Raw genomic sequence first — 23,270 nt, forward strand, 5'->3', positions numbered from 1 at the left:
TGCTTACTAGTTATGGGATTCTACACTAAATGTTATATATTTTATCCCTTACTCTTCACAACGTGTTACTTGCAGTTGAGGAAACAGATTAGAGGGCTCAAGGAAAATTATAAACAAGTAAACAGTAATACAGCTGATTGTGACTCCAAAGCGCAGTGTCTTGTCACACATCATTCCTCAAAATGCCCTCTGGATTGAAGGGCATTCAGAGAAGTGAAATTGTTATGTTAAGAGGGTGGTGGGATAAGTGGATGATTACGAGCTTCCTGTTATGCTATTGTGTTATTTTAATAATTGTGTTGTTTGCTCACAGATAGAACAGCAATGAAAGTATCCAAGTTGCAGACCACATTACATCCTTCTAAACTATAGAGCAGGATACAAAGATGAGATCAATTAAAATGTTGTAAATATGGTTTATTGGTTTCCTTTTTCTTGTTTTATTAATTTAATATTATTAATCCCGAGAGTAGTACATCAGTAGTTGGAAGAGGTCAAACCATAGTGAGATGCAGGTTGGAGTTAGTAATCTCCCTCGGGCTTCCCCGGTGGCACAGTGATTAAGAATCTGCCTGCCAACGCAGGGGACACGGGGTCGAGCCCTGGTCTGGGAAGATCCCACATGCCGCGGAGCAACTAGGCCCGTGAGCCACAACTACTGAGCCTGCGCGTCTGGAGCCTGTGCTCTGCAACAAGAGAGGCCACGATAGTGAGAGGCCCGCGCACCGCGATGAAGAGTGGCCCCTGCTTGCCGCAACTAGAGAAAGCCCTAGCACAGAAACGAAGACCCAACATAGCAATCAATCAATAAATCTTTAAAAAAAAAAAAAAAAAAAGAAAAACCCCCAGAGTTGTGGGTTTATTTAATAAACAGATATAGAAGCCATTACATTTGTTTGCAATCATACTATTCCCACTCCTCTGCAACTTGCAAATTTGTCATTTATCTGCTGAATAGACATTTTAATCATTCCATGAGGCTGCTGACTCATTTGCATAATATCCAGCCATTTATCTATTCAGCCATTACTGTGAGTATTTCTTCAAAAGCTCCTTTTGGAGAGAGAACACCCTTTCCCCTTCATTACTGCTCAGTATCAAAGCCTTTCCCTGCCTCTGGACACGTTTGTGACCTTTCTGGGAAGTGCAAATTCCCTCAGGCTCTTCCTGGAGGCATCTGAACTCTGGGCCAGCGAACTCTGCATTGTCTGGGCTCCTCTTGCTTGCCCACGTTCTGGCTGCTAGCAAGAGACGGGCTGATCCCAACGTCACTGTCATCTTTCCTGACGTGCTCTCTAGGTGAGCTCTAAAAGCTCCCGTCTTTTCAGGGGGTAGTAGACAGGGAGACTCGCACTGCAGCAGCCCCTGAAGAAATCCTTCCAAACTCAACACTAAAGGGTGGTGACAGAGGAGCCTCCCCTGGGCTCCTGGGCAGGGGGTGTCTTCTGGCTCCCACTGACCAGGCTCAGGCCCTCTGCCCCCTCTGCTGGGTGAAGCCCTCTCTATCTCCAGCCACTTTTCCCTCCAGTCTACCCTCTCCCTCACTTGCTGCAGAGATCCTAAAATCTCATCACATCCTTCCTCGGCTCAGAAATTTTCAGTGGCTTCCCATTTTCTCCCGACTAAAGCCCCAATTTTTTAACCACAGTGACCTAGGAAATTCATCATTTTCGAAGGGGAACATCTGTCCCCAAACCACACCCTCCTTCTTCTAGATTCTATGGAAGTTTCCACACCAGAAATTCAAGAGCTATCTTCTCCTTTACCTATTATTCACTTAATTCCAGTGTCCTGGCCTTCCTGCCTCAAAAATAATTCTCAGGTTGCTCTAATTCTCTCCACTCCCACTACTGACAGCTCTCTTTCTCATTCCTACCCTTCCCCACCAAGCCTTCGCTGGGGCTGTTCCCACTGCCTTCCCCATCTTTGTCTTTCTTTTCCTGTCAAAGATAGTTTTATTTTTTCATCAGACGAATGTTGAGCCATATTGTCTGACAGTAAATAGCAAGACATACATCAATAGAACTACTTTTGGTTCATGCTGTCAATGACTTAATATTTGCTATTACAGAAACACATGGATCCAATTAATTTAACTGCAGGAAATTGCAAAGAACTAAAAGTCTTATTTTATTCCACTAGAGATTATGATATGGTTGATGAAAATATTCCTCATGACCTCCAAAGGGTTTACAAGTCCATCTTTTCTTAGCGCACCAGCCCGTGCAGGGGAATCAGAGAAGGAAGCTACTCTGCTGCTCCAAGAAGCGCCGCTGAGCCAGGCATGAGGGATGCTAAGGCTGTTGGAAGTAGCCAGGCGCATAATGCCCCGGGTTTATTGTTTTAAGTCACTTTCCACTTGCGGAATTTAAAAGAATCTCATGGCAAAAGCATTATGGGACTTGGTATGGTTGAATTTTTTCGTATCTGGTAAGTTTATGTCAGTTACCGTGGACCTGCTTGTTATGTTGTTCTCGTGATGTCTGGAGGAGGGGAATACCTTTACAGGCGGAAGAGTGTTTTCTTTTTTAAAATTTACAGTGTATTTTTATTGCCATCTATTTGATACACAGTATGGATCCATATTTATTTCTTATGGTGCATCTTAATGGGTAGATCACTACTGATAAAGCAATTCATGGGTATGGAAGAGTGTTTTCTATCCCAGCCCTCAGCTACAGATCTTCCTTTACTTAGGATGGCATTACATCCCAATAAACCCATAAGTCGGAAATGCATTTAATACAGCTAATCTACCGAATATCATAGCCTCACCTACCTTAAACATGCTCAGAATGTTAGCCTACAGTTGGGCAAAATCATCTAACACAACGCCTATTTTATAATAAATTGTTGAATAGCTCGTGTAATTTATTTATTTATTTGGCTGCATTTTGGGTCTTCGTTGCTACGCTCAGGCTTTCTCTAGTTGAGGGAAGCGGGTGCTACTCTTCGTTGCAGTGCCCGGGCTTCTCATTACGGTAGCTTCTCTTGTTGTGGAGCACGGGCTCTAGGCTCGTAGGCTTCAGTAGTGGCAGCAGGCAGACTCAGTAGTTGTGGCTCGCGGGCTCTAGAATGCAGGCTCAGTAGTTGTGGCGCACAGGCTTAATTGCTCCGCGGCATGTGGGATCTTCCTGGACCGGGGCTCGAACCCGTGTCCCCTGCATTGGCAGGCGCACTCTTAACCACTGCGCCACCAGGAAAGTCCCACATGTAATTTATTGAATACAGTACTTAAGTGAAAAACAGGATGGCTGTCTGGGTACAGCACTGTTGTAAGTGTATCATCGTTTCCCCTCCTGATTGGCTGGCTGACTTCTGCTGTCCAGCATCATGATAGTTTATCTACCACTCGCCCGGGAAAAGATCAAAATTTAAAATTCGAAGTACAGTTTCTACCAAATGTGTATCACTTTTGCACCACTGTAAATTCGGAAAATCATAGGTGGGGAACTTCTGTATTTACTTCTAGGGGAAAAGGTGAAAATGAGCCCCCTGGTGGCAGCTGCAGTAGTTGCAGGGCTAGAACCTGAAGGGGGAAGTCTCCTTAAGCAGTCCCTTGCAAATCTAGTTCTAGAAAGAGTAAACGTCACCAGACATAAGCCAGAAAACGTCCAGAGTTCCTGCTTCGCCCTTGACTTACTCCAGGAGTAAGACTGAGTCGCTCTATGGCCGGTGGTTGGATTGGAAGCTTGTTCTGTCCCCATTTACTCGGAGAAATAGAATCACTTTTGGTGTAAATGCATCCAAAGTATCACTGAGAAACAATCTGGAAGAAGAAAACTGTCCCGAACATCCTAAATGTCTGCTTTTCTGTTCTCCTAGGAAGCAAAGGGCAGGCTTGGTAGCTCGTTTTCATAATTTCTCACAGTCTTCCTGACCTCTGGACCAGCACTCCCGTGCTGCTGCCTTCCTGAATGAGGGAACCTGGAAACTAGAAGCCGTGCCGGCTTGCGTGGCTCCCCCATCGGGATCTCTCCCCCTGCAGGCCAGGCTGGCGGCCGGGGATGTAACGCACTCCAGTAAAAGATGGAGAGGGAGGTAGGCTAAAGCAGACAGCATCAGACAGAGCCACATGGATGCTGAGTGTCCCAGCCCACTTCTCCTCTCATTTAAACTAAACCCTAAGGTCCCGTTCCTTTAGAAAACTTCCGGGATTTGAAATTTTTTTTTTTAATTTTATTTTTTTTATTCAAACAGAAAGTCACAAAAATTATAATCATCCTCATCAGTTCACTCAGTCCCATGTAATTTTTTTTCATCTTGATCTTTCGTTAGCACTTTTATGAATTCATCAGTTTTCCATTAGAGTTCTGAAAATGCTTATTCATTCAGTTCAGCAGTATAGTCAGTTGCCAGAAACCTGTACTTGTCAAGAGTCTTTTCCATGAATTCCTTGAAGATGAAACCCTTTTATAGGAACATTTTTGCAAAAGCATCGGAGTACACCCAGAACTGTCTGTAAATGACAAAAGACTTAAAAATGGCCACGGTTAAAGATTTGATGAAAGTTCATAATAATGTATCTGTTTTTAACATCAGGATTGTTCAGCCATCTCTTCTCCTTCACTTTGCCAAATATTTATTGCAGTGACTGGTACATTTCTTTTCCTCCTTAATTGGCTGTTTCCTGAAGGCTGCAGCTATGTGAGTTACGTTATGTTTTCCAAATTCAATTCGACAAATATGTAATCAAGTACCAGACATTATGATAGATGTTTCTGGGATTACAAGAAGGTATGTCCCTACCCTCTGGGACCTCAGCTATTTAGGAGATTGATTTACACCAGTTACTGGCTCATCTGCGGTCTGACAATGGTTAAGTGTTATTAAGTACAAAGTGTTAAAGGGAGAGGCAAGTGTGGAGGGAGGGGACTTGGAAAGATGCCAGAAAAGCAACAGCTTGAAGGGAGGTAGGGTTTGGAGTCCGGAGAAAGGGCTCTGGGTGAGAACGCAGGAGACTCCATTCTGGCTACCACTGAGGAGTTGCTAGGTCCTGCTGGCCCAGCCCCTGAACTTCCCATGGCTGCTTTCGTCCTAGTAGCCAGCAAAGGCACAGGCAGAATTAAAATGAAAGAAGGCCTGATTATATCATGTAAGATATTTGCAAACCTTTAGACAACTTGGTGAAAGGGAACAGACAAAACCCTGACTAGGAATTGGAATTCCTGGGATCTGGTCCCAGTTCCGCTCTGATTGGCTTTGTGATCTTGGGCAAATCACACCTTTCTGGACCCGAGTTTCACCATAAGAAGAATGGCAATAATAACACCCGCCATCGCATTATTATAACATTTTCATAGCTAGCTCTCAGGGTGGTCGTGAGGGTCAAAGGGTCCACAGCTGGGACTGAGTGGGCAGACTGGGAAGAAATCAACAGGATCCCTCGCTGGGGTGAAGAGGAAAAAGGTAACTGAAGCAGGCCGACCAAGAGATGAAGAAGAGGGATGGGCTGGCCAGGAGCCAAGCAGAACGGGGAAGAAAGACAAAGTTAGAGCCTCACTGCGGAAGTGAGAGTGACGACAGAGCACCCAAAGATTTGTGACATGTGTGTCCAGCTTATAAATTGCTCAAACTCTGTGGGTCAGACATGACGTATCTGTAAGATGGAAATAATCATGCATTTGACCCTTAAAGGTTGTGTCTAGCTGGTTTGTGCCCTCATGCCACATGCCTCCCCATGGTACACGTCAGACACACTGTGATCCCAACACAACTGGCATCACCAGAGCCTTGGCGCTTCGAGGTCTCCCTTTAGGGCAGGGTGTTCTTTATGTCCCTGGCACCGAGTAGGAACTAAGCTAATGTCTCTGGATTATGAGTCCAGTGAATTGTGAAAAGGACTTGGTCCTGTCAAGTCCTTGGGAAATGACGGGAAGATGCCTGTTTAGAACAGGTTAGGAGTAAGTTTTCTTGAGAGTAGGGTTATGGCTGTTCTTAGACCTATGATCCCATTTTATAAATTCGAAAAACTACCATTTCAGGGCTAGTTCCTCCAAAATAAGAATTAACCATAAATCATTTTTTAAAGTTTTATTAAATCATTTAGACTTGAAAGAAGTCACAATAGTTAACACACTTAAGTGCGTTCTATACACCACCAACCCAAATGGATTGAGTTCAGAATTTTTATAAATAAAAAATAAACATATTTACAGTGAAAAATAAAAACATGTTAGCAAGTTAGATGATTAAACTGTTATCTACAATCAGTTTTGGGAAAATACCAACCTACAGTATTATATTTAAGACACTTAAGATTTCGTTAGATTTTAAAAGTCCATAATTGTAGAAGTTAGTTGTAATATATGATTCATTTCTTACTACGGCTTTTTTCCTCCCCAAACCAGAACTTTTGACCAATATACACAAAAAGCTTCATTTTCCCTTTACTGGAGGTAAAAGTACAAAAAGCTCTTAAACTCCCCCTAGAACCATCTAAGGAATAAAGCTATTTAATGCTACGAATGTCACTAGAAAACTAGCTATGGACATAAACCACTATACAATTTGTGCTATTTTTCCTCCAAAATAATGCAGATTCCTCATTTACCCACCAGGGACAAAAATGGAGTCAGCTTTTCTGAAAATGAGTTTCAAAATCACCACTATATCTCTAGAAAGTGTATTTCTAGAACAGTATAGTTACTACATGTAGGGACTTTCATTTTTCTGTACTATAAAAATATTTCCATTTTCTAATTCTCTCTATACATTTTAGGGGTTGCTTCCACCTCCTTAGACAAAATGTGAGGGTTAGGATGCTTGGCCGGCCGATTTCAAGAGACCAACGAAGGAAAAGGACCACGTGTGAGTTAGTGACAGCCCTCTCCTTGAGCAGAGCAAAAATCAAGAGGTGGCTCAAAGGTTTGAGCTCCAAAATCCAGTTTAAATTTGATTTAGAAAAAGTAGTCCAAAATGAAATTGAGCAAAGAACGAAATTTTCAAGTTCACGATTTTGGAAAGCAACATTCCTTCGAAGTGGGCTATTCCGTGTCACCTGTTAGGGAGGCGAGCAGAGCTTAAGGCTAATTGCTTGGCAAAGGGCTATGGGAGCTGCTGGAGTGTCTTGACTGCTTTGTTCCTGATGAGCTCATGGAGCGAGACCTCTGTCTGAGAACTGTTTTTCCTGGAAACTCCAAGTCCTCGAATATAGCATTTTCAATAATGTTTGCAGCTTCAGGCCGTTCCGTAGGGGATGGGGAGAGCATGTCTTGCACCATTACATACTGAAAGATAAAAATTGTTTTGTAATAAAAGGGCCACTAACCAGTTGCCTAATTCAGGAGTCAGCCAAATGTTTCTATATTAAGTTTGCGAGCCAGTTTCTGACACAACTTCTCAACTCTGCTATTGAAATACAAAAGCAGCCACAGACCATATATAAACAGGTGGGCCTGGCTGTGTTCCCATAAAACTTTATTACCAAAATAGGCAGCAGGCTGGATTTGGTCTGTGGGTCATAGTTTGCCCAACCCCTGCTCCAAATACACATGGACCATTTTGGGGTAATTGGTTGTTTTCTAACATACAATAAACGGTCTTCAATCACATCTTTGAAACGCAGGCATACTCTGACTTTTAAAATAAATTCATCTTACAACTGTATGTGAATGTACAATTATCTCAAAGGTTTCAATTAAAAAATAACCATGCCAGTGATCAGTACCTAGTCCCTTTTACTGATTTTTTGAACCCCTTTAATGTAACATGGATTCTGATGAGCCCCCCAGGGATTGATTCATCGACTTTGCAAAATACATAACAGAATAGTTTTTGTAAAATATATTTCACTTTAGGCTGGCATATCTCTATATTGTTATAAAGTTCATTTTTAATGCAGCCCTTCGTTATACTTATAATATTGAAAGATCAATTAGACTTTTCCAACTTGATTAGCCACAGTCTAATTTACCTAAACTTAATTTACTACGAAAATTCAAGATTTATCAACACATAAATTTTAAAGTGATATGTTTGTGGACATATTATGAAATAAACAAAAGCTGCAAAAAGAAACTTCAAAAATTCATTACACACAGTTTTCACCAACAAGACCATTTTTTTTTTTTTTTTAAATGTAAAGATTGCCAGTAGGGTAGAGGCAGTGTAACAGAAAGAAAAAAGGGTTCATATCCAAGCTCAGATTTGTATTTGCTATAGGTCAGTTAATCATTCTCACTGAGCCTCCTATTTGTCATCTGCAAAATGAGAGTCTCATCTCAGGCTGCTGTTATGAGGATTAAATTAGGTACCCGGAAGATAGTATGTGCTCACTGAACAGCAGTTTCCTCCCCATATACACACACAGTCCACATGTTGTGGGTACTGCACAATTAGATACTGTAATGGTCATGAACCATTGCTACCAGGAGAATAGTTTCTGCTTGGACCCCAACGAATAGGGTCTACTCTACATAAAAACTCTCCCATTCATCAGCTTGGATGGCTCCGTAAAACACAAGTGATGCTAAGTTCATGCCATTGCAAGTATCCCAGTAAAAGAGAAAGAACAAAAGAAGACCAGCTTAATTTTCCCTTCCCACTCTTCTGAACCATTTACTGTGTCACTCTGAGGGGCATAACTCCAACACACAAAATCAGTGGAAATTAGTGACTTTTTTAAAAAAAGAAGCCAGTTTTTAAGATCTCTCCCAAATTCACTAAGATAAAGAAATTAATGGCATGATCATAATGGCAACTCTACTGCTGTGAGGGCGAGCTAGGAGTTCAGCCTTATTGAAACGCAAGGTTGCTACAATTCCCAGATAGGATGTCATGCAGCTTGGAGCACAGAGCACTGGGCCCAGGACCTGGGACCGAGTCACAGCCTTTGGTTTTAACAAGTTGTGTGTTCTTGGGATCAGGTCCCTTTCCCCTCTAGACCTTAGGCTTCCTCATCTGTGAAACGGAGAAACTGATGAGCTGACTGCTAAGGACGCTTCACGTTCTAAGTAAGATTCTAAAGAAAATAAAAGATGAGAATTAATACCAACCTCACGAGGATATTTCTGAGTAAATAGTGGTGGAAATTTGAGATCTCTTACATCAGTTAAGATCTGAAAAGAAAGAAAAGTGTTACTTATCTTTAAATCTATTTTGATATGTGGATCTATTTAAACATAGAGAGATTTTTTAAAAAAATTTATTTATTTTATTTATTTATTTTTGGCTGCGTTGGGTCTTAGTTGCTGCGCGTGGGCTTTCTCTAGTTGTGGCGAGCAGTACTCTTCGTTGCGGTGCGCGGGCTTCTCATTGCGGTGGCTTCTCTTGTTGAGGAGCACGGGCTCTAGGCACGTGGGCTTCAGTAGTTGTGGCTCACGGGCTCTAGAGCGCAGGCTCAGTAGTTGTGGCGCACGGGCTTAGTTGCTCCGTGGCATGTGGGATCTTCCTGGACCAGGGCTCAAGCCCAGGTCCCCTGCACTGGCAGGTGGATTCTTAACCACTGCGCCACCAGGGAAGCCCACATTTGTGTTCTTAAGTGGGTAACTTTTTCTACTAGTCACTAACCTCTTGTATTTGATATGAAAAGACATAGTCTTTCTTCTTTTTTTTTTGAGTGAAGAAAACCAAGTCAATTATGCTAAATTCTGAATATAAAACTAAACTAGTTATTTGGGAAATTTTCATACAAACAGGATAACAGGGCCCACCGTGTGTGATTGCTCTGAGACTTAAAGGAGGTAATTCAGGCAAACTACTTAGCACAGTGCCAGATATTCCTTTTGTAATGATGATAAAAATCAGTTTTGAGAAATGAAATAAATATGTCTTCATATTTTTTGAGAAATAAGCTGGAGTGTACTTGAACAAAAATATGAACTGGGTTGGCATTTGTCACTTCCCACTAAAGGAAAACAGATGCTTCACTAGAAGAATCTATGCTGCAGGCCCTAGAAGGGAGGGTTTCACCTGATAATAGGTAGGTCGTACCAAACTAAGTGCAGATAAATGCTTGAGTCTGGACTCATGGAATTAATTTTTAATCCCACAACATTCTTAAAGTTTTTATTTTATAACTTAGAATTTAAAAGAGACCTTGGCCATAACTCAATGGGGAAACAGAGAGTCTTTTCAACAAAAAGCATAAGAATAAAAGAAAAGAATGGTAGGCTGAACTTTAAAATTAAAATCTGCTACCCTGTGAAAGACACCATTAAGAAAATGAAATGGCAAGCCACAGACTGAAATAAATTAGTCACAATACATATACTTGGCAAAGGACTTGAAAAGACGGTCAAGGTCATTAGTTATCAGAGAAATGCAAACTTAAACCACAGTATGATTCCATTATACCCCTATTAGAATGTCTAAAAATGTAAAGACTGAAACATAAGTGTTGAGGATGTGGAAGACCTAGATCTCTCCTACACTGCTGGTGAGTAAATAAAATGACACTTTCTTATAAAGTTAAATCACTTACCACAGAGCTTATCAATCCTACCTCGTAATTACCCAAGACTAAGGATACATATGTATGTCTACAAAGAGACTTGTTCACAAATGTTCACAGCAACTTTAGTCGTAAATGTTTCTCGACAGGTAACTGGACACACGAACTGTGGTCTATATACCATGGAATATTAATAAAAAGGAAGGAACTACTGACTTTATAGTGAGTCAAAGAAGGCAGACACAAAAGAGGATAGACATGCATGATTCAATTTATACGAAATTTAAGAGAAGACAGAAAACAGATCAGCAGTTGCCTGGGGTCCAGGTGGAGCCTGGAAAGACAGGGGACTGACTGGGAAGGAGCAAAAGGCAACTTTCTGGGGTGATACAAATGTTCTGTATTTTGAATGTAGTGGTGATTATGTGGATGTATAAATGTGTCAAAACTCATAAAAATGTACAAAGTGGGTATGTTGTATGTATGTAAATTATACCTCAATAAAATTAATTTAAAAAAAAGATCTTGGTCAAATCATTGAATAGTCTCTTTTACATTTACTAATGGAATTTCAGAGGGGTTCTGGCTAAACATGGCAGATTTTCTACTATATTTCTAGTAAGCATTTTCACCAAAACAACTGCCAAGGAAGGTAAAACGTACTGTAAGTCTATAAGGATGACTGCAGTGGAAGAGTAAATTACATTTTTGAAAGAGAGAAAGCAGTGGAAGCATAGCAACTTCTTTCGCAGAACAGAGGAAGGTAAACCAGGGTGCCTGTGAGGGATAAAGCCAACAGAGAGGGAACTGATTAGCTGTGCGGAAACCTGCTGGGCATGGGGGTGAGGCTCAAGGATGGCAGCAGGAGAGCTGTCGAAAGGTCTGTATACGGACAAAGTGATATATCCCCATATAACACATAAGGTTTGCTCTCTGGAGAAACAGAACCAAGGCATTCCAGACTTAGGGTTGATAGAACGAGGATGAGTCGCAGGTGGGCATGGAACACAGAAGGATGCAGTGAAGATCTGCATGCGAAACAGTAAGAACTCTCCACACCCCATCCTGACTCTTTCTCAGGCAGGACAACGAGAGCTTCTTCTCTGGAGAAAATGAGGAAAGCCCTATAGATGCTGACATGTGGGGAGTTCTGCGCCCCCCACCCCAAAGTAAGAACTGGATCGTAACCCTTACAGTGATGTCCACTTCTAGTCACTATTTTAGAGCCCTATTCTTCTTCCTTTTTTTTTTTTCTGTTCTTTTTGGCTGTGCTGCGCGGCTTGCAGGAATCTTAGTTCCCCGACCAGGGATCGAACCCGTGACCCGGGAGGGAAAGCGCCGAGTCCTAACCACTGGACCACCAGGGAATTCTCCAAGAGCCCTCTTCTTAAATATGAAAAGACAGCTAAGGATTATCAGCATGAGAAACACACACACACACACAAATCATTAAAAGACTCAGAGATATTGGTAGGGAGGGAAGTAAGTGTGACTATAAGGGGGTAGCAAGACGGAGTTTTCTGTGTTGATGTAACAGTTCTGTATCTAGATTGCAGTGGTGGTTACACAAACCTATACTGAAATAAAATAACATGGAACTACATACATACACTGTACCAATGTCAAGTTTATGTTGTACTGTAATTATGTCAAATGTAACTGTCAGCAGAAAGTGGGTGGAGGGTATCTGTCTTTGCAACTGCCTGTGGATCTATAATAAGAGAAAATAGGAGGGAAAAAAAATTAGGCATTTTTAGGATTAAGTCAGGAGTTCCAGGAAAAGAAAAAAAAATAACAAAAATTGGAGAATTTATCAAAAATAATATAAGAAATTTACTAGAACTGAAGGATTCACCTCTTCTAACTGAATCTACCAAGTGCTAAGTACAATGGTGGCAGGGGGAGAAGATCAGTGAAAGGACTAAATTTTATAACAGCACTGATAAAACTAAAGCCCTAAAAATTCCAGAAACGAAAATGTAACAGGTCCAAGATACCCTATTATTAAAAAATCAGGCATCAGAATGGTACCTGCTTTTCAACAGCAGCGCTGGAAGCTGTAAGGAAATGGGGCAAGGTTCTGAAGGAAAGTTATTTTCCATCTAGAATTGGAACCTGGCCAATTTATCAGTTATGTATGAAAATGGAAAAAAAGGTACATTTTCAGATACCTGAGGACTCTAAAAATTTCTTTCTCATACATTGTTTCTGAGGAATTTACTGCAGAATGTGCTCCAGCAAAATAAAAGAGTAGTGCAAGAAAATAAAACAAAGCAAAACATGGAAGCTAGGAAACAAGGGATCCAAGCCAGGAGATTAGGGAAGTGCATCCTTGGATGACAGCTTACAGAAGGTCTAGGGGGAAACTGGTCCAGACTGGAGAACAAAGCTTTGAGAAGAAAGACTCCAGGGGAAAACAAACTAAATCAATCAATCAATCAATCAATCTATCTATCTATCTGGATAAGCTATACTGAAGCACAGAGAAAATATTGTTTGGTATGTGACAGACTTTTGCACATTTGTTAAAAATTACAGCAAAGGTTCACAGAAAACTAAGCAATTGAGAAAAGGCAATTCTGAAAAAAAGGATTGTATCAGAAAGAAAAGAAAGTCAGGGTACATTATTTGGTCTAGCATAGAACAATATTTGCATAGCTTAATTTAAACAAAAAATTTTTACATAACTACATATTTTAGAAAATGTGTTTATTGAAATAAAATTCACATAAATAAAATTCACCATTTTAACCATTTTAAAGTGTATGATTCTGTGATTTTTATTCTATTCACAATGTTGTACAACCATCACCACTCTCTAATTCCGGAACATTTTCATCACCCAAAGAAAAACCTTGTACTTATTAAGCAATCACTCTCCATCCCCTTCTACCCCCAGCTCCTGGCAACTACTAATCTACCTTGTCTCTATGGATTTGCCTATTCCGGACATTTTGCATAAATGGAATCATACAGTATGTGGTCTTTTTTTTTTTTTTTTTTTTTTACTTTTTTTTTTTTTAGATTAATTAATTAATTTATTTATTTATGGCTGTGTTGGGTCTTCGTTTCTGTGCGAGGGCTTTCTCCAGTTGTGGCAAGCGGGGGCCACTCTTCATCGCGGTGCGCGGGCCTCTCACTATCGCAGCCTCTCTTGTTGCGGAGCACAGGCTCCAGACGCACAGGCTCAGCAATTGTGGCTCACGGGCCTAGTCGCTCCGTGGCATGTGGGATCTTCCCAGACCAGGGCTCGAACCCGTGTCCCCTGCATTGGCAGGCAGATTCTCAACCACTGCGCCACCAGGGAAGCCCCAGTATGTGGTCTTTTATGTCCGCTTCTTTCACTTAGTGTGATGTTTCCAAGGTTCACCTGTGCTGTAGTATGTATCAGTATTTCATTTCTTTTTCATGGCTGAATAATATTTCACTGTATGGGTAAACCACATTTGCTTTGCCATTCATCAGCTGATTGACATTTGGGTTGTTTCTACTTTCTGGCTATTATGAAAATGCTACTATGAACATCTGTGTACAAGTTTTTGTGTGGACCTATGTTTTCATTTCTCTTCCTAGGAGTAGAACTGCTGGGTCATATGGTAATTCCATGTTTAACTTTTTGAGGAACTGTCAAACTGTTTTCCACAGTGGCTGCATCATTTTACATTCTTACCAGCAATGCATGAGGGTTCTAATTTCTCCATCTCCTCGCCAACACTTCTTTTCCTTTTTTGTTTTGTTTTGTTTTATTATAGCCATCCTAGATGGTGTGAAGTGGTATCTCACTGTGATTTTGATTGGCATTTCCCTGATGAATAATGGTGTTGTGCTTATTGGTCATTTGTAATCTTCTGCAGAGAAATGTCTGTTCAAGTCCTTTGCCCATTTTTTAATAGGGTTGTCTTTTTGTTGTTGAACTGCAATAGTTCTTTATATATTCTGGATACTAGAACCTTATCAGATACATGATTCACAAATATTTTCTGTGGGTTGTATTTTCACTTTCTTTTTTTTTAATAAATATATTTATTTTATTTATTTATTTTTGGCTGCGTTGGGTCTTCGTTGCTGAGCGCGGTCTTTCTCTAGCTGTGGTGAGTGGGGGCTACTCTTTGCTCTGGTGCGCGGGCTTCTCATTGCGGTGGCTTCTCTTGTTGTGGAGCACGGGCTCTAGGCGCACAGGCTTCAGTAGTTGTGGCTCACGGGCTCTAGAGTGCAGGCTCAGTAGTTGTGGCACATGGGCTTAGTTGCTCCGTGGCATGTGGGATCTTCCCAGACCAGGGCTCGAACCCTTGTCCCCTGCATTGGCAGGCGGATTCTTAACCATTGCACCACCAGGGCAGCCCTATTTTCACTTTCTTGATAGTGTCTTTTGATTTCCTTATAACTACACAAATTTTTCTTTAAATACTTTGTTTTTTTAATTTATTTTAATTTATTTATTTTTGGCCACACAGTGAGGCATGTGGGATCTCAGTTCCCTGACCAGGGATCAAAATCGAACCCGTGTCCCCTGCAGTGGAAGCGTGGAGTCCTAACCACTGGACCACCAGGGAATTCCCCATGCCATATGATTCCTGATCCTTTAACATACGTTGGGCCTGTTTTATTTTCCTTTCTGGAAGCTTTTAGTGGCTTTACCTCTGGTATTCTGAAATTTAGCCACTTTGATTTTTAAATTTTTTTCTTTTTTTCCTATTTATTGTATAGAACACTTGGTAGGTCCTTTTGGTTCTATGTGAGAACTACATCCTGTTCTACCATGGCCAGGAGTCAACAGATAAGGTCTAACACTGATAAATTAAGAAATGGTGATAAGGACATAAACTTTGGAAATACGGACGTAAGTACAGGGACAACAGCTGGAAAAGTGGAGGGTAACCGCTTACGAAGTATGGGGAAGAATGCGACAGAGGTCTACTTTTAAAAGACTTCCAGTACTGTTTTCCTTAAAGGCCATCATCTTGGTTTATTTTGAGAGGGAAAAAAAACCTAATCATGCTTAGTTTGCCACCTTTTAAGTGTGTGAGTGTATGGCCACTTGTCCTCTGGAAAGTTCTTCTCTGACCAACCAACACCGTCACCCTCACTCCCTTACCCTGTGCTTTGCACTTATTACAAATTTGAGTGCGATATCGTTATGATGAATTTAAGCAACAAGGAACAGACAACTCGACTCAACAATTTTTGAAGACTGAGCTTTCTGTGGAAGCAAATAGTCTACAAATCCTTTCTGCATCACTCACGTGACCTCTTCTACGTCAACCAGTCTGCTGGTATTAGGAGTAAGTTACTCTTCTTCTAAAACTCTTTCTTTTGTGAATTTAAGAGTATTTTCTTTTTCTACCTTTTTTGAGGGGGGAACACTTACCCTGACCCTCTCCATATGAGTGCCGAATGGGTACAGCAATTCAAACAGAATGAGGCCTAAAGAAAAGATGTCCACTTTATGAGAGTAGTTGTTGCCATGAATCTGAAATCCCAAATAAAGAAGAAATATTAGGAAAACATTCACGGAGATAGTACAACGGATAACACAGCATCAGTGAATCCAGACGTTGACTCAGCCTCTTCTTGGTTTAAGCGTACGTAGAAATGTTAGCAAAGAGTTAATCATCTCTCAAGCCTCTTTTCTTCAATTCACCACAGCAAGAGTAATTAAAGTACTCAGCATTACAGAAGGAAGCCCAGGTATAGCTCTGAGATATGCATCAGTAAAATCGGCCCAGCGGAAACCTGGAGCCAGGAGCCAGGAAAAGCTGCTCCCCTACCCCTGGGGTGAAGTTTTTCAAAGCAAGCACTATCTAAAGCAAATCTCTCATTTCTAACCATCTTAGTCCTCACCTATTTTTATGAGAAAATCTTCATTACTCCAAACCACTAATCAACCGTGGTTAGCCCTCATTACGGCACTTTAATTATGGACTTCACTGCATTCTTGGTTGTATTTTTCATGTGTGTTATTTCTTATTCTTCACAACTAGATTATAAAGTCCTGGAGGGAAGGGAACTGCTTCTTTTGAATTCTCACCATCCAGCACTGGGCTAAGTAGAGAGAAGGCCCTCAATAAATACTTACTTGTTAAAATGAACAAATGAATTACAACCCAACTACTCTATTAAACAAAGCCTCATTCAAATTAAAAGTGACCTCCTGGGGACTCAGAAGAACCCTTTTATTTGGGAAAATGACTCTAGGCACATAACGACATTTGGCAAAGGCCAAGGAAGCCCTCACTTTGGGAATACTCACACCAGCATTTCTTGTTGGGGGATCACAAGGTATTTGTCAACCTCCTCTCTAAACTACACTTGATACCTGTGTCTCCCTGGTTCCTTCTGAGACCCAGCCTGCCTTTCTGCTTATAGACTATCAGGTGGGAAGTTCCAGTGACTGCATCGGGCTACACCATCTTTCTCCCTTCCCTTAGCTGTTACTGGGGTCTGGGAAGTATTCAAAGAAAATATGTTCAAAACAGAGTTTACAGGGGTACAGTGAAAAGGACACCTCATACACTATCTGGAGAATATTAATTAACACACCTTCATGAAAGCAACCTGGCAATAAATGTTTACTACCACTTAATGGTTCTATTTAAATTTCATCCACCCCAGGGTAGATGGAAATGCAGACAGAGATTTGTACACAGGGATGGTTATCACAGCGATACTCCTAACAGCAAAATGTCTAAGTCACTAAAACATCCAAAACAAATGTTTCCCTTCTTAAACTCACTTTTAATAGGTAACACATTCACATGATTCAAAAAGAAGTATACAGTCAAGCTTCCCTCCTGCCCATCCCTTATCTGCCCAGTCCCCACCAGTCACTTCCCCTCTACCTACCGCCCCCAAAACTATCTGTTTCCTGTACATCCTTCCAGAGCTCTTTATATAAACGTAAGCAAATATATAGCTATCTTTCCCTCCTTCACACACTATACACACATTTCTGCCCCTGGCTTTTTCCACTTAAGACATTCTTTTTTAACTCTTACCTATCTAAAAATGCCTAATTTCTTTTATATGAATAACTTTACGGCCAGAAACATGATTTGTGCGTCACAGCTATTTTTCATCCAAACTGTAAATGTTGATTTATTGTCCTCCAGGGTTGAGTGTTATAGAAAACAAACCTCTTTAAGCTGTAACGTGCTTTTTTTTCCTACTAAATACTTACACTATTTTTCCCTTATCTTGAAATTCAAGATGTCTAAGTATAGGGGTCTATTAAAAAATTTCTTTAATTAAATAAAAAAATAAAATTTAAACATAAAAAAGAAAACACTTGAATAATGCAAACAACTCAAGAAGTCTAAAACGATACTGTACAACAGTAAAATAAAGGCCAGTTCCTATGACTGGTCTCTGATATAACCTTCCAAAGATAAACTAATCCATCAGTTCTCAAAGTGTGGTCTATGGATCCCTGGGGACCCCAACACCCTTTCAGGAGGTCTACAAAGTCAAGACTGTTTTCATAATAATTCTAAGACATGATTTGTCTTTTCACTGTGTTGACATTTGCGCTGCTGAACCTTAGCATGAACCAAGGCAGCAGCACCGAACCATACTAGTAGTAATTATGTTCTTCAATGAAAGGAAGGAAGAAAGGGAGGGAGGGAGGGAGGGAGGGAGGCAGGAAGGAAGGGAAAAAGGAAGGGAGGAAGGAAGACAGTTTCACTTAAAATGTCCTTGCTGAAGCAGTAAAAATTATTAATTTTATTATATCTTCCCCCTTAGGTACGCATTTTTTAAATACTCTGTGTGACAAAATGGGCAGTATCCATAAAGCATTTCTGCTCCACACCGAAGTACAATGGTTGTCTCAAGAGAAAGCATTTGTGCAATTGTTTGAGTTACTATATGAACCAGACGCTCTTTTCATAGAGCACCGTTTTGACTTGAAAGAACAACTGGTAGACAAACTGTGGTCATTCATACTTGGATACTTGACAGATATTTTCTTAAAGATGAACAAAGTGAGAATGGAACTTCAAGGAAAACTGACAGTATTTGATGCCAAAAATAAAAGTTGAGCTTTGAAGTGAATGTCAGAATTTTGGAAAATTTGTGTCCATCACTGGGAACCTGACAGCTTCCTAATACTTAAAGCCTTTTCCGGTGAGATTGGTGGTGATATTAACCAAAGTGATTTTTTTAATACTGTATAGTGAATTGTGACAACTTTTGGAAAAGATGCATAACTTAGGGAACCAACAGTTTCCAAATGACCAATGCACAATTTTATAAAATCATGCGTGGGTCAAAGGTCCATTCAATGTGCAAAATGGACCAAGGGATGTTAAAGTAACACAATACAAAATGTTCACTGCTATGGTTTTAGATTCAGGGCAAATGACTCTTCAGAAACTTTTGCTTATTGTATTTTGATGTTCTGTCAAAGAAGAATGCCCACAACTACCTGAAAATGGTATTAAAATATTCCTCCTTTTCCAACTGCCTATCTATGTGAAGTCAGATTTTCTTCATATACTTCAACCAAAATAACATAGTGCAAGGGATTAAATGCAAAAGCAGATATGAAATCTCTTTTAAGTCAGACAGTAAAGAGCTTTACAAAAATGTAAGTAAATGCCACTCTTCTCACTAGTTTTCTTTCGGAAAATATTTATTTTTCAGAAAATATCTTGAAGATGTGATAGATTTAATATTGTCATTTTTAACTGAATTAAAAATTTTACAAATTTCTGTTTCAATCTCTAATATGGCAAATACTGATGGATAAAATTCCTTAAGAAAAATTCTTGAGCTCTCGATCATGTTTACAAGTATAAACAGGCATTGATCAGAAAGTCTGAGAACCGCCGATCTAAGCATATGTAAGCTTGTGAATACCATCAGCGCAGTGGTGGCCAGGGATGCTGTGCTGGAGCTCCCAGGATGCCCTGCGTCCCACCACTTTTCCAGTCTCTGTTCAGTTTATGGAGCTTTTCCTTGGAAGACTAAGCATCCCACAAGGCAACATAGCGCAGCCTGTCCACCTTTATTTCCTGCCATGGTACGTTCTGGAAGCTGCCTGTGGATTATTGTAGAGAACAGCTTAGAACACTACCTCCAGCTGGCTCTGAAAACAGTTCCTGCATAGTTCACACAGGGTGAATGACAATTAAGTTTGGGAGGAGGACATTCAAAATCTCATTCTAAGTTTCTGGTTGCTGTCAGGTTCTGGTTCAGAGGGTGAGCACATTTCATGCATTTTTAGTATTTTTCTTCCTCGACACCCCAATCCAGGTTGTGGAATTGTACCCTAGCTGTGTTGCCTGTGGAACACTTCTGCCAGTTTTCATCATTTTCAGCTTTTATTTTATTGGGTATTTTAAACACAGCACGGATGGAGATTCGTGGCGCACATCTAGCTTGCTGCCATCCTAATTAAAAATCTATTTATTCCTCAGAAGGAAAACGAAAGGCTCACCTGTTCTGGGCTCATATACAGCTTGGTCCCCACTTGTCCTGTGTGTCTGGCGTACCCTGGCATTGGGGTCAGAACCAGCTGGTCTTCTTCATCCTGGTCCATTGCAGTCACCAATCCAAAGTCTCCAACCTTGACCACATCATCCATTGTAAAGAATATGTTGGAAGGCTGGAAAAAAATGAAACAGACAAAAGCATGGTGGGTGTGTATGGAGAAAGAGAGAAAGTGAAGAGAATTATTTAAATGACTACAGAAAATAAATACAAGACACTAGATATTCTCAAGCATATTTCTCTTTACAATGGGCTAATATGAAAATAAAAACTATCCTTCGATGCTAGACAAGTACTGTGAGTAAAGAAGAGGCAAGGGTAGCAAAGGGAGTGAGTATTTATTGAACATCTATCTATCTATTTATTTATTTAAATTTTATTTATTAATTTTTTGGCTGCGTTGGGTCTTCGTTGCTGTGCACGAGCTTTCTCTAGTTGCGGCGAGCGGGGGCTACTCTTTGTTGTGGTGCCGGGCTTCTCATTGCGGTGGATTCTCTTGTTGAGGCTCTAGGCTCTAAGCACAAGGGCTTCAGTAGCTGTGGCTCGCAGGATCTAGAGCGCAGGCTCAGTAGTTGTGGCGCACGGGCTTAGCTGCTCCGCGGCATGTGGGCTCTTCCCGGACCAGGGCTCGAAACCGTGTCCCCTGCATTGGCAGGTGAATTCTTAACCACTGTGCCACCAGGGAAGTCCCTGAACATCTATTTAAATAAATCCTTAGAGATTCACATTCCCTAGGGTCTAGGGTACTTAAACCTCAATCTCATTATTCTATATACTCTCCCTTGGCAAGCTCCTCTACATTTATGACCTAAGCCATGATAATAATAATAATAATAATAATAATAATAATAATAATAATAATAATAATAATAGCAGCAAATGCATATATAGCACTTGCAATGAGCCAGAAGCTGATCTAAGTAGTTCATTACTATTAACTCATGTAATACAACGCTTTTAGTCCTATTGGTCGCTCATGAAATGGTCCCCCATTTCACAGATGTGAAAACTGAGGCCCAGAGAAGTTAAGTAAGTTGCCCAAGGTTACCCCGCTAGTAAGGGGTGGAGCAGGGATTCAAACCCAGGCAGTCTGGCTCCATGAGAAAAGGACTTCTGCTCCACTGCCACGTGTCCAATTCTTGCCCTACGGTAGCTAATCACTACTATTTGGTGAATGAACGAAACAGACTGATCTTCGGGCTTGTGTCTGAGAGAGGAATGTAGGCTGTCAAGGAGAATAAGAGCTCTTAACTACATCTTGTGTTGCCTCTTCTAATACTCACAGGTTCCCATATACCCCACAACCCCCATCCCGAGTTCTAAACTCTCATATGCAACTGTTCATAAGATACATCTAACCACGGGCTCCTCAAACTCAAAATCCCCTACGTGAAATATATCGTCTTTCCCTAGAGCCTACTCTCAGCTCACATGACCACCATTCATAGTCCTTGAAATAAGGGAAAAGGAAGCCATTTAGCTCACAAAATTGACTTTCACTGGGCTTCAAATACTGCCAGACAAAAAACATTTTATTTCAAAACTCCAAAGTGCCATCATACAGTTTGGACTTTGAAACAATGAAGTTATTGCATATAACCAACATCTATAGTGATACCCTCCTACTCTCCCTCAAATAACCTTGTAAGAGAGACAGGATTAGACTGCCTTAAATTTCATCTTTCCTCCCCTCTCCGTGCTCTGCTGTCAGCTGTTATTTACCCAACACTAACAGACTTTTTTTTTTTTTTTTGGTTCTCCAGCATCTTTCCATACCCCTACGCTTCTACCAGAAGTAGCCTGATGTGACTTTGGGAACTCTCTTCTTCTGGGCAGCAAGTCCGTGGTTCATACGGGATGTTATCTGGAGGTTGCATCCAGAACTTGCATCCACCAATCAGCATAATCCCAGCCTCTGGCCAGGCGACTGGTTTAGGGACGCATATGTGTTCCTGGCTTATCGATTAGAAGAAAACCAGGTAAATCAACTATACTCCAATAAAAATTAATTTTAAAAAAATGCTCATTTAAATGAAAAAAAAAAAAGAAAACCCAGGACTTCTGATCAATAGCGGGGGAAAGTGATACTTTTCTCCCCAACACCTCCAAAAGACTTAAAACATGGAGCCCTGAGAACTTCTGGCAGCTATGTTGAGACTGATATGTGACAAACACGTGACCAAAATACAAAAAGGTTAGAGGGTCTAGAAGGTTTAACATTAGGCTCAATGATAGGTCAGAATGAACAGAATACACAGCTTTTCAACTGGGAATATGTATATATATAAAAAACTGAATCACTTTGCTGTTCACCTGAAACTAACACAACACTGTAAATCAACTGTACTTCAATAAAAATAATAAGTAAATAAACAAAATAAATGACTTTAATAGAAAAAAAAAACCCCATTGAAACCCTTGGGTGATGTTCCACGAAAACAGACCTTGAGGTCCCTGTGCATGAGTCCTTTGCCGTGCAGAAACTCCACCGCCTCCGCGATCTGCAGGAAGATGTGCAGACACACGTTCCTCTCTCTTTCCTCAATGGTGCAGCGGCTGTTCAGCCAGTCCTTGAGGTTTTCCTTTCGGCACAGCTGCATCTGGATGTAAAGATACACCTTCGGTGAACTGGGTTGGAGTTTTTCCACAGAGTTTTTAGTGAGAGCTAAACTTAAAGTGGTTGGTCTTGAAGGAGAAATAGACAAAGTAGGTTCCGAGGAAGACTTGCTACTGGAATGCTGGACTGCGGTTAGTTTATCAGCACAATGGTTGCCAATAGGCGGTCGGTTCGTTTTGGGCTCTTCTTTGCTGGATGCGTTATCACAGCCGGAATCTTCAAATACTATAGAAGAGGAGGTTCGCTCCCTTGACCTTACATAAGGGGAAGCTTCAGAAGGACAAAGTTCAAAGGAGTGTCCCTCGTCATTGCCATCCCTAGTACTGTCTTCCCCCTCGCAGTCTGTAAGGCAGCTGTCCTGGAGGTTGCACACCGCGTCCACCGACTCACTCGTGTCTCTGTGGTCCATTCCGGAAAATTCCAGCGGAGAGAACTGGCTCTTGGATGAACCTGTCTGGCCACAGGAAATCCCGACTGAAAAAGACCTACTGCTTCGTGGAGAAGGGGCTATGATTTCAATGCGTTCCTTTGTAGAGAAAGGATCCATTCTGCATATTTTAACGGATGGCGCATCCGCGGGACTAGGAGAGCTGAGCGGCCAGTCTGTGCTAAGAGTGGGAGAAGTACAAAGGGATGAGAGTGAATATGTGTTGATTAAATTATGTGAACTACATCCTTTGTTTGCTTGTTGATTGATTGATTGATTTTTATTGAAGTATAGTTGACTTACAGTGTTGTAACTACATGCTTTGTCTCCAAAGCTTCAACTAT

General features: G+C 41.0%; 1 protein-coding gene across 2 annotated transcripts in view; it reads right to left on the reverse strand.

Annotated features, from left to right (window-relative positions):
* Positions 1-6,065: 6,065 nt before the first annotated feature.
* The window catches only part of EIF2AK3 (eukaryotic translation initiation factor 2 alpha kinase 3), a 68,762-nt gene continuing 51,557 nt past the window's right edge, over positions 6,066-23,270 (reverse strand). Inside the window, exons 13-17 of one of the 2 annotated variants that reach the window (XM_061210451.1) lie at positions 22,327-23,107; positions 19,830-19,997; positions 15,762-15,863; positions 8,997-9,059; positions 6,066-7,229 (exon numbers count right to left, since the gene is read on the reverse strand). In XM_061210451.1, the coding sequence (XP_061066434.1) occupies positions 7,029-7,229; positions 8,997-9,059; positions 15,762-15,863; positions 19,830-19,997; positions 22,327-23,107 (1,315 nt within the window). In that variant the 3' untranslated portion in view covers positions 6,066-7,028. Of the gene's footprint in view, positions 7,230-8,996; positions 9,060-15,761; positions 15,864-19,117; positions 19,431-19,829; positions 19,998-22,326; positions 23,108-23,270 lie in introns of those variants that run through there. The other variant, XM_061210452.1, reaches the window with a different exon arrangement.

This window comes from Eubalaena glacialis, chromosome 14, assembly GCF_028564815.1.
Source record: "Eubalaena glacialis isolate mEubGla1 chromosome 14, mEubGla1.1.hap2.+ XY, whole genome shotgun sequence".
Taxonomy (NCBI): domain Eukaryota; kingdom Metazoa; phylum Chordata; class Mammalia; order Artiodactyla; family Balaenidae; genus Eubalaena; species Eubalaena glacialis.